Genomic DNA, 10,557 nt, shown 5'->3' with positions numbered 1-10,557 from the left:
CCCGAGAGGACTTACTAAGGGTGAAAGAGGGGGATCCCTTGCAAACAAGACGCTGCACATACACCATGTAATCCAACACACATCTATCAGGGACCGCGTCCGCCGCTGTGCTGGGCAAACTTAGCTGGTGTCAACGCCAGAGCAGGAGGAGAGAGAAGGAAGGTCCTAGAACTTCCTCCCCAGTCCCCCAGTTCTCAGGGCCCAGACTTCAGGGGGTGTCAAGGAAGAAGGCGAGCTGCAAGGAGCCCTCAGAAGTCATCTTGGCCAGGAAGCCACTGTGCTTTTCAAATGGCAGGGGAGCACGCGGGGGCAGTGAGGCGAAAAGGACGGCGCTCTCACAGAACAGGAGAAGGCGGCAGAAGTGGGGAACCATGCCCCGGAGAGACCCAGGACCCAAGGACGTGCAAGACTGCTTTGTGCACTTCGGAGCTATGCTCAACAGAGCCACAGATCATGACAGGCTTGGGTGGGAGCCTCCGAGAACAGATGTTTACAAACAAACAGCTGAGCTCCCCAGCCCAGGTCTTGGCCCCGTGGCCTCCACGAAGTTGGTGCTCAGCTCCCCACCCCACCCCATCTTTAAAGAGGGCACATCTGGAACCCACCACCCAGGGACCGAGTCAGCCGTGGGGCGCTCCAGGGCTGGGGCAGCCGGGGGCTCTTGCTTGCCATGGGGGATCGAAAGCAAACAGCGTCGCGCACGGAGACACACATGTACGCACAGACCGGTCCTGCGAGCCTGCCCACGTGGGCCTTCTGCCCTCCTCCCCGTGGCCCAGGGGCTCCACGTTCAGCCTCCAGTTCTCTTCTCGACACGGCCTCTGGGCCTCAAGAATCAATCCTGCGTCTCCCTGGCTGGTCCCGGTAAGTCCTAGCTCAGGGGTCCCCAACCCAGCCTGGGCAGAAGGGCATGGGTCTGGGGTGTGGGGACGCTGCCGAGCTCGGTCGTGCAGTGCTCCCAGGCCGGCCGGGGTCAGTACCCTCTGATGGTGAGCCTCTGGCCTCCTGAGCTGGCAGAGGGCAGAGCAGGGAAGGAGAGGTGGCTCGGGGGCTGAGGCAGCTGAGTGCTGTCCCTTTGTCCAATGGTCACAGCCTGGAGTGGGGAGAGAAGAGAAGGGGAAGAGGTCACTGGATACAGCAATGTCGTCTTTGGTGAATGAACACCCTCTCGGTGGGCTAGGAGGCTTGAGGTGAGCTGTTCCTGTCCTGTATAAGAAAAGCTGGAAGGGACACCCATTTATACTGAGGCCCTACCATGTACTGGGTTCACGTACCTGATCTCATTTAAACCTGACAATAGCCTGCAAGATAGGCACTTTATGCCCTTTTTACAGATGAGACAATGGAGGCTCAGAGAGGTTAAGTGTTTTGCCCGAGGGTGCACAGCCAGGAAGCAGCAGGGTCAGGATTTGAACCTAGAACTCTTCCCACTTGAGCAGGTAGCCTCTGGACTAGGGGGGGTCCCCAGCATGTGGGCAGGGCTGATGCCGCGAGCTGCACTGAGCATGCTCGGTAAGGGCTGGAAATACAGGAAGGGGAGGTGAGACCAGGAGCCACACCATGCACTCCTGCTATAAGCAGAGGCTTTGCTGACCACCGTTGAGCCAGGATCTGGGCAATCATGGCAGATGTTGGCACCCACTTCCCAGCATGGTTCTGGAAAGAACCCTGAAGGTACGCAGGTAATCTTTATATAGAAGGCAGCAGAGTACAGGGGTCAAGATCATGGATTTCGCGTCCAGACCAACGTGGGTTCCAAGGCCTGCTCTCCTCCTTACTAGCTGTGTGACCTCTTGGAAGGTACTTAGCCTCTCTGTGCTTTGGTTTTCTTCTAAGTAAAACAGTCATAGTGCCTGCCTCCTAGGGGGAGCTTGGAGGAGTCAGCAAGACAATGCAGATAGAATGCTTGACACGGTACCCATCACACATGTCTAATAAGTGGTACCCAGATGATGGGGGTCATGCCGGTGGTCGTGGTGATGATCTAGACCCATGGTGTGCAATGGACATACAGCGCTATTTAAAAGAATCGGAAGCAGGGACTCCAACAGATACTCGTACACCACTGTTACTGCAGTATTATTCACAGCGGCTGGAGTGCAAACACATGAAGTATTCACCAACAGATGGAAGGACAAGCCAAACACAGAACGTACATACGACGGAATAGTACTCAGCCGTGGAAAGGAGAAACGTTCCAATACATCCCATACTGTGGATGCACCTTGAAGACATGCTATGTGAAGACCCCCAGATACAAGAGAACAAATACTGTAGGATTCCACAGTAAGAAATATCTAGACTAGGCAAGTTCACAGGGATGGGAGGTAGGCGAGAGCTTCCTGGGGGCTGGAGGGAGGAGGCACCGGGAGTTACTGTTCAATGGGTACAGCTGGTGTTCGGAGGGGCAAAAAGTTTTGGAAATGGTGGTCATGGTTGCACAACACTGTGAATGTGATCAATGCCACCGACTGGCCCACTTAAAAGTGGCTAAGATGGAAAATTGTATGTTATATATATTCTACCACAATTTTTTTTTTAAGATTTTATTTATTTATTCGACAGGATAGAGACAGCCAGCGAGAGAGGGAACACAAGCAAGGGGAGTGGGAGAGGAAGAAGCAGGCTCACAGCGGAGGAGCCTGATGTGGGGCTCGATCCCATAACACCGGGATCACGCCCTGAGCCGAAGGCAGCCGCTTAACCGCTGTGCCACCCAGGTGCCCCTCTACCACAATTTTTTTTAAGTAGGCTCCACACCCAGTGTGGGCTTGAACTCACAACCTGAGCAGAGGTCAAGAGTCGATACTCAACCGACTGAGCCACCCAGGTGCCCCCTCTACCACAATTTTCAAAAATAATGTAATATACCAAAACCCTCAGAATTATATACTTTAAGCAGGAGGATTATATGATATGTGAACTATATCCCAACAAAGCTGTTTTTTAAAAAAAGAAATGCCATGCAAGTTACAGAAGTCATAAATTTTCTAGTCATATTTTAAAAGGCTAAAGAAAAAGGTGAACTTAATAGTATATTTTATTTAACCCAATATATCCCAAACACTAGAATTTCAACATATCATCAGTCCTATCTGTGTAAAGGGACAAATTACTTTATGTCTTTTTTTTTATCCTAAGTCTTCAAAATTTCGTGTGGATTTTACACTCACAGGACATCTCATCTGGCCATATTTTGAGTGTTTAAGAGCCACGCGTGGGGAGTGACCACCGTCGGGCAGCATAGGTCTGGACTCTCGTTACTCAGAGGGTGGTCGGGGGACCAGCATGACCAGCATGACCAGCATCACCTCGGGGCCAAATCTCGGGCCCCACCCCAGACCTACACAATGGGAATCTGCAATTCCCGGGTGTTTGGGATGCATATGAAACTTCAAGACACACTGCTCTGGAATGCAGGCTTGTGCCAATCTTGTCTCCAGGTCACCATGTGCTAAGCCATATGGGGATTCTGGAAACCCCAGCTCCTCAAGTGGGACCCACTAAGGAGGGGCAAACCCAAGACCCCAGAGGTAAGTTTGGAGTTAGCCTCTCATGTCCTTGCGACATGCTGGCTGCAGTAGAGACCTCCTGGTTGGTCCCCTCCGTGGATTATCAAGGCCTAGATAGGACCTATTTTAGCCAAGCCCTCTGCCAATCCACTGCTGACACAGCAGGCTTCTGGAAGGACTCCAACATTGACCACACCACTGGAGTGATCATCTCCAAGCCAGATGAGTATGACCGAGGGAACCACAGGGCCTGATGTTGTGGGGAGAGAAAATTTCAGATTAGGGAGTTGGAGCCTGACCTGCGTTCCCAGCTTTGTCAACACCCCAAATAGATGTGGTTGAGTTCCTGAATGTCTCTGGGCCAGACTTCCTCCATATGGAAAAGGAGATTGGATCAAATAGACCCAAAGAAGGCATCCCATGCATTGATTCTGAGTAACTGGCGGTGGCTACCAGGAGGGCTGAGTGATGGTGGATGTGCTGTGATAGATTCGTCATGTCTTCCACAGGTGCAGGAATAGGGCACAGGCACCATGCATGTTTGCATCCATCAGATAGGTAATCCCTCTCCAAATATGAAAAGACACTATGAGTTGAAGCCTGAAAGGAACAGAAGTCATCTTTGTTCCTTAGTGTCAAAGTAGAAAAGTCCTGGGGATTACCTATCTGATGGATGCAAACGTGTGTGGTGTCTGTGCCCTATTCCTGCACCAGTGGCAGACATGATGAATCTATGGCCAAGAAAATGGCTGCTCCAGGCAACAAACAGAGGACCCCAAGTGACACAGTGGGTAGGGACAGAAGTCGGAGTTGTTGCCCTCAGATCTCTGGACCCCCAAGCCCAATGCCAGCTATTCCATAAAGGAAAAGCCCTCTACACCGCCCCCCATGACCTTCACTCGATGACCCTGGGGGAGAGCAGGTGTGGGACCACCTGTCCTCCTGGGGGCCTTCCGGTTCTGCAAAAGTTTCTGCGATACTCAATCATCCTCTGAATAAACCCCAACTCCTACCATGCCCACCTGGCCTCTGGCCACCCCTGACCTCACCTTCTATTCCTCTCCCTCCTACACGCCATGGCCTGGTCATATCCACTTCCTATCTGTTCTGCCACCTCTGTAGGCTCGCTCTCACCCGGAGGACTCAGATTTCCCCCGTGGGAGCCTGGATTCCTCCCAAGGGCTTTGTTTTCACATGACCTCCTCCAAGGGCTATTCCCTGACCCCTCCCTTCCAACCAAAGCCCCCAGTCATCACTATCGCAAACTTGTTTTATTGTCTTTTCAACACAACTTCATCTGAAATGATGACGCTTGCAAAACCCGTTTACCTGCCTATTGTACCTGCTCTGGAAGGTAAGCCCTATGAGGTCAGGTTGCTGGTTGACTTTGTCCCCCTTGTATTTGCACTCCTAGAACACAGTCCGGCACGGCAGGTATTCATACACAAAGACAGAGTAAAGAAGTGAATGAGTTGAAAATTTCAAGGACCTGCCAGACCACAGGGTCTCTAGCTCCCTGTGTTTCAGCCCAACTGCACAGAAAAAAAATAGAAAAGAAGGCCCCCTGCTCTCCCTCCCACCAGGGAGCTTTACGCTCCTCTGTTCAGTTCACTCCTGCTCTCTCCTCCCTGACCCCTGGAAAAGCAGAGGCTACAGGGTAATGGCCCAAATGACTCTTGGGGTTTGTAACACCAGGCACTCCTGGGACCCCGCTCAGAGCTCCGACACTCATTGGCCAACTTGCCTGCACCTGGTTAGCTGGAGAGAGTCCTCGCTTGTGAGAGCCTCCCTCCCTCTGTTTTCACATTCAGGACATTCCCAGTCCTGGAAGGCCAGCAGAATGCAGCTGGTCCTCCCTGCCGGCAGACAAAGGCTGCTCAAGTATCCGGAACACCTGCTGCGGGGGTCACACTGTACCAGCTGCCCCAGCGCATGACTGACGGCATCCTCAGCGCACTCCTGCTAGAGCCGTCTGCCGCCCTCGTTCTTTGGAGGCTGACACTGCGGCTCAGAGAGGCCAAGTAACCTGCCCAAGGCCACACAGCTATGAAGTGGTAGAGTGGAGGTTCCAATCCCTGTCTGTCTGACACAGGAGGTCTGTGCTCTTTTCACTTGTCTAGGGAAAGGCTGAGCCCCTGGGGGAAGAAGCGATTATGTCCTCCAGGCTCAGCAAGCTCAAACGGTGGGGTGAGGGGTAGCCGGGGGCCTCCTGGGTCCTGTGGTGAGATGCTGACAACTGCTCTGGTGTGCCATGGAACTGTGTGTGTGTGTGTGTGTGTGTGTGTGTGTGTGTGTGTGTGCCTGGCTGTGTTCGGTGTGAGTGTGCACAACCATGTGTGCCTGGAACGGCAGGGCAGAGGGGAGCAGGGACCTCTTGGCAGCCTCATCTGGGCCTGTCTTGCTCTCACCTTCTGGAGAAACCCCTGAGGCTGGGCCTGGGAGGGAGGCCCCCAGAGGGATGCCCCATGAATTACCTCATCGAGAACCACTGATCTATGTCAAGAATGAAGAGGGGGAGGGGCACAGAGCCTCCAAGGAGGAAGCCAGAGAGACACTTAGGGCCAGCAGAAGCTGAGAACCTTCCCTGCTCCTGTCTTCATGTGACAAAGAGTTCTGGAAGCTGTGAGATGCCATGGTGGGGACAGGTTGCTGGCCCTGGAGGGGAGAGTTCCTGAAAGCCAGGCCTCCTGGAGGACTCTGCCGAGTAGTGGACTCGGGGCTTGGTGCGTTCAGGGCATCACCTTGCACCTGAGGACCAGACTCACTGGGGCACCAACCTTCATCAGGAAGAGATAGGCGAGGAAGTAGCCACGGTAGCAACAGGGACCAAGGCCTGGATGGCAGATTCTGAACAGGAACCCGGTAGGGAAGGCTGGTGGCCAGGGGGAGGGAGGTGGGTGCATGGAAAGGAGATGGTTGGCCGAGGTCTGGGTGAGGGGAGCAAAAAGGCGGCAAAGGCCAGAGGACAAAGGCAATGGGGAGAGATACTAAAGGAGAACACCTACTCTGCAGACTTCCAGAAATGTCCGGGGTGAGACAGACGGCGGTTTCGCTTTGGCAGTTTCTCCAGCATGTCCATGAGCTTAGTGAAGGTAGGTCTTTCTTCTTGTTCGAAGGCCCAGCAAAAGAGAAGAATGTCCTAAAAGAAGCCAACATGTGGTGATTTAATGTAAATGGTGATGTCTTGATACCCTTTGGCATCTCGTTGGGTCTGTCCATTTGTCTATCCATTTGCCCCACTTTCATATTCCCCCATTATCCATCCATCCATCCATCCATCCATCCATCCATCCCAATTCATGCATTCATCCTTATCTATCATCTATCTATCTATCTATCTATCTATCTATCTATCTATCTATCTATCATTTTTCTGTCTTTCCTTCCATCCATTTATCCATCCTACCACTCATCTAACTCATGAGCCCATATAGCAAACTAGGTAGGTCCTGTTCTAGAAGATCTAGGATACGCTGAGATCAGTAATGCTCCCCAAGGAGTTTCTTGGCCATTTTTTTTTTCCTCAAAGGGTGGGAGAAAAGTGAATCCTGAGGTCTCTAGCCACATCTCAATACCATAAATGCTCTTCAAAGTTAAAGAGTGGAAAGTTCCTTGTAATAATCACCTCACCTGAGAAAGGAAACCTAGATACAGGTAGTCCTTAAAAACATACCAGATAATTACTCCTTCCCTGACTTATCCGTCTTCTGATCAAAAGACAGCACTCTTCCTTCTGTGTTTTAGAGGGTGATTATTAATTTATAGTCAGGCTTCTCTGTGTGTGTATATCTTGTTCTGAGTTGGATCATGCCTTAAACATTTTTATGTAGAAGCAAATAAAATTAGAATCATTGGGTATGGGTAATATTTTAATGAATATCTTTCAAAAGTAACAGAAAAAGTGGGATTCCCTGGTTCTACTTAATGCAGCAATCCATTGCTAGGAAAAATCTGGCCAAGTGCTACTGCACCCTTGAGGCGAGAACCCGAATTGCAGGCATAGTTCAGAAACTTCACCTCCTAAGCTCCAAATCACCATCTGACAAGGCTGTGGACAGGCTTTTGTGCCACCCTCTGGGGAAGCATTTGTAACCTTAACACACAGGAAAAAGGCGGCCCCGAACTGTGTCTACCTCTCTCCTTGTCCCCCAGAGCTGGCACTCTCCCAGGACTTACCGAGATTTCTTTTCCCATGCCGATCTGGCTGAGGTTGGGTTTCATGCCTGTGCCCATTTGCCAGATTATTGCCTCTGCTGGTTGCGTCTTGAAAGGCCACTCCCTGGCGTGGAGTTCATACCAAATTGTGCTGTTGGCAGATGTTGTTAAAGGGGCTGTTGATGTGATAGGTCACTCACGACCCTGTATCCCCTCAACAACAGCAACCCCCCCCCCCCCCCCGCCAGCCTGCTGGCTAACCCTTCTGATGAGGGAACAGAAGGCAAGCTGAGGACAAAGCAGAAACTGACACCCCACAACCTCTCCCCCCTCCCATGGGATGTATGTGACATTCCTCAGGCACTCCCGGCTGCCCGAAAGGAAAAAGATAGTTAACCTATAGAGACCACAATCCTTTAAGACTTGAGTTTCCCTCAGTTTACAGATGTCTTAGCAGTCTACTAGAGCAAAGCATTTCTATCAGCAACCTAGCTTCCAGAAGGAAATGTAGATACAATTAAATGTCCTTATAATCTGCAGCCTCCAGGAAGTTCCCAACTATCTTCACATTAATGCCTTACTAGAGGGGAAAAAACCTTAACTGGACAATGGCAAGGCCTCCGGTGTCCTGTGAGTCTTCTTTAACATATGAAAGTACTCTCTTGAAACCTCCCTTTTTCCTTACCTCCCCCAACCCCATAGCATATAATCAGCTACCCCTCGCAACCCAGGGCAGCACCTCTTTCTGCCCGCAGGTCCTGTCCCCGTGCTTTCATAAACCACCATTCTGCACCAAAGAAGTCTCAAGAATTCTTTCTCGGTCCTGGGCTCCGGACTCCACTCCACTGAACCTCACCTGTATTCCACAACCACATCACTTCCACTTTCTAGTCTCTTCCTCACCGGGCTGGTGTGTTGCTAGCTGGGATACGCCTGAAGCTTTCTTGATGGCTTAGAAGTCATGATTGTCCAAGGATACCTTCCCTGGTGCCTGAGTTAAAATGAGTCAAAACCTAGAATCCGAAAGGGTAATAGAATGTGGCCAGGATTTCTGAACCTAGACTTGTAATTCTGGGAAACTGTTGTAAGGAAACACTTAGAAATACAAAAGCCCCTTCGGAGGATATCCTCTACAGCATTATACATAATAGCAAAACAAGGAGAAAGGACACGACTGCTCAGCGAAAGGAATAGGTTGCATGTATTATGGTAAATCCGTAAAACAAAATGGAATATGATATTATTAAAACATTTCAATGGAATTTTGCTGACATGAAAAAATGTTTAATACCTAATTTCAAGTGAAAAAAGCAGGACAGAAAACTGTATATGAGGTAATACCCACGCTTAAAAAATTATATGTGATTTGGCAGGAAAATAAAAGAGAAACACAGCAAAATGTTAACAATGGCTAACTCTGGGTGATAGCAAAGGATTTTTTTTTTTTTTTTTTTTATAATTTTGTTTTCTAAATATAAGCCATCCCATGGAATAGTGGGGAAAAATGCTGGGGGGAATGGGTGGCAGTGAGGGCCTTGGTGGATGCCATGGGGTGCTTACAGGATGCTGGGGGATTGCTGAGCTGTACCACGGGGATAGGTCTCAGCTCATTGGGAACAAAATTCCCCCAACTCAGGAAATATTTGAAACAATCCTTAGGAAATGATCTCTCCTCTAATCTAAGATAATTTATGCAAATTTGCTTTAAAGAACATGAAGTACTCTGTTATCTTCTTTACTGATCAGAGGACTCTGTCAGACCAGCTAGTCTAGGGTCCCACTTCTCAGCATATTCTCTCCCCTACCAACTTCATCCCTCTGGGGCGAGGAGTGGTGATGCTCAGGTGTTGGGGCGTTGAGTTAGGTGGTCAGGAAGTTGCCATGGGAAGGTGCTAGATGGTGACTGTTGTCAACGTAAGAATCAGTAACACTTAACTGAATTTTCACTCAGTGCTCAACCCTATTCTAAGCCCTTTGCATTTATGATGATTATGGGAAAGGTGTAAGAAGCATGCCTTCTTATTTTGATGATTTGACATCTGGGGGCCTCCCTGACCTCGGAGGGACTGCCCCTCTCCCCAGGGCCAGCATATTCCTAGAGAGAGTAAATGACTCTCTTGGGAGTGTGCCTTTCGTATGCAGACTAACCAATCCAAAGCCCCACCCCCACCTCCTTCAGGCTTCCACTGGGGCGAATATTCCCTGCCCGACTCAGGATACCCCCCCACCCCAGAGCCCACTAAATTAGTCCAACTAGCCAATCTTAGGCTGCTTACCCTGCCTCACCGGTTCCTCCCCAGTAAACCACAGGAAAGACTCTTGCCTGCGCTTTCCTCCTGCTCCCTCTGCCTCCTGACCCTGGTGCTTTCCCCGTGTAGTATGATGTGACCCCTCCTTTTGCAAACCATGAACAACAAACCATCTTTCCAATGACAGTGGCTTCCTGCTTGATTGCCATCATCATACCTGAATAAAAATAAGACCTACATTTTCAAACAGGAGGCACGATCATCATCCCCATTTTTCAGAAGAGGAAACTGAGGCTCAGGAAATTATGCATCTTACCCAGGGTCACACAGCAGATAAGAGGTACAGGCAAAAGCTGAATCCTGTTGGTCTGACTGTAGAATCGCACCACTGACCATCATGCTACGAGAAACCCACACTCGATCCTATTCCAGAGTCCTTTGTAATTGTAAGTGATGGATTTGGGGCAGGGGGCAACCCTGCAGCTGATGGTTGGGGCCTGGGGAAGGAGGCACAGACAGATCGCCGGCAAGGGCTCATGGGAGAGGAGGAAGGGAGCCTAGCAGGAGCTTGGGTGCAGGTGCCTTGTGGGGGTTTTCTGGCTTGATCCTCAGAGAGCCTCGCTGGGTTTATCACCTTTTAT

At 50.4% G+C, this 10,557-nt stretch overlaps 1 protein-coding gene across 1 annotated transcript in view; it reads right to left on the bottom strand.

Moving 5' to 3' along the window:
• Positions 1-6,513: 6,513 nt before the first annotated feature.
• The window catches only part of KSR2 (kinase suppressor of ras 2), a 388,766-nt gene continuing 384,722 nt past the window's right edge, over positions 6,514-10,557 (bottom strand). The window contains 2 exon segments of the mRNA XM_026514966.4: positions 6,514-6,651; positions 7,689-7,818. Of these exon segments, the coding sequence (XP_026370751.1) occupies positions 6,514-6,651; positions 7,689-7,818 (268 nt within the window).

This window comes from Ursus arctos, unplaced genomic scaffold (genome assembly GCF_023065955.2).
Source record: "Ursus arctos isolate Adak ecotype North America unplaced genomic scaffold, UrsArc2.0 scaffold_34, whole genome shotgun sequence".
NCBI lineage: Eukaryota > Metazoa > Chordata > Mammalia > Carnivora > Ursidae > Ursus > Ursus arctos.
Note: the sequence above shows the minus strand (reverse complement) of the source record. Positions and strands in the feature narration are given on the sequence as shown.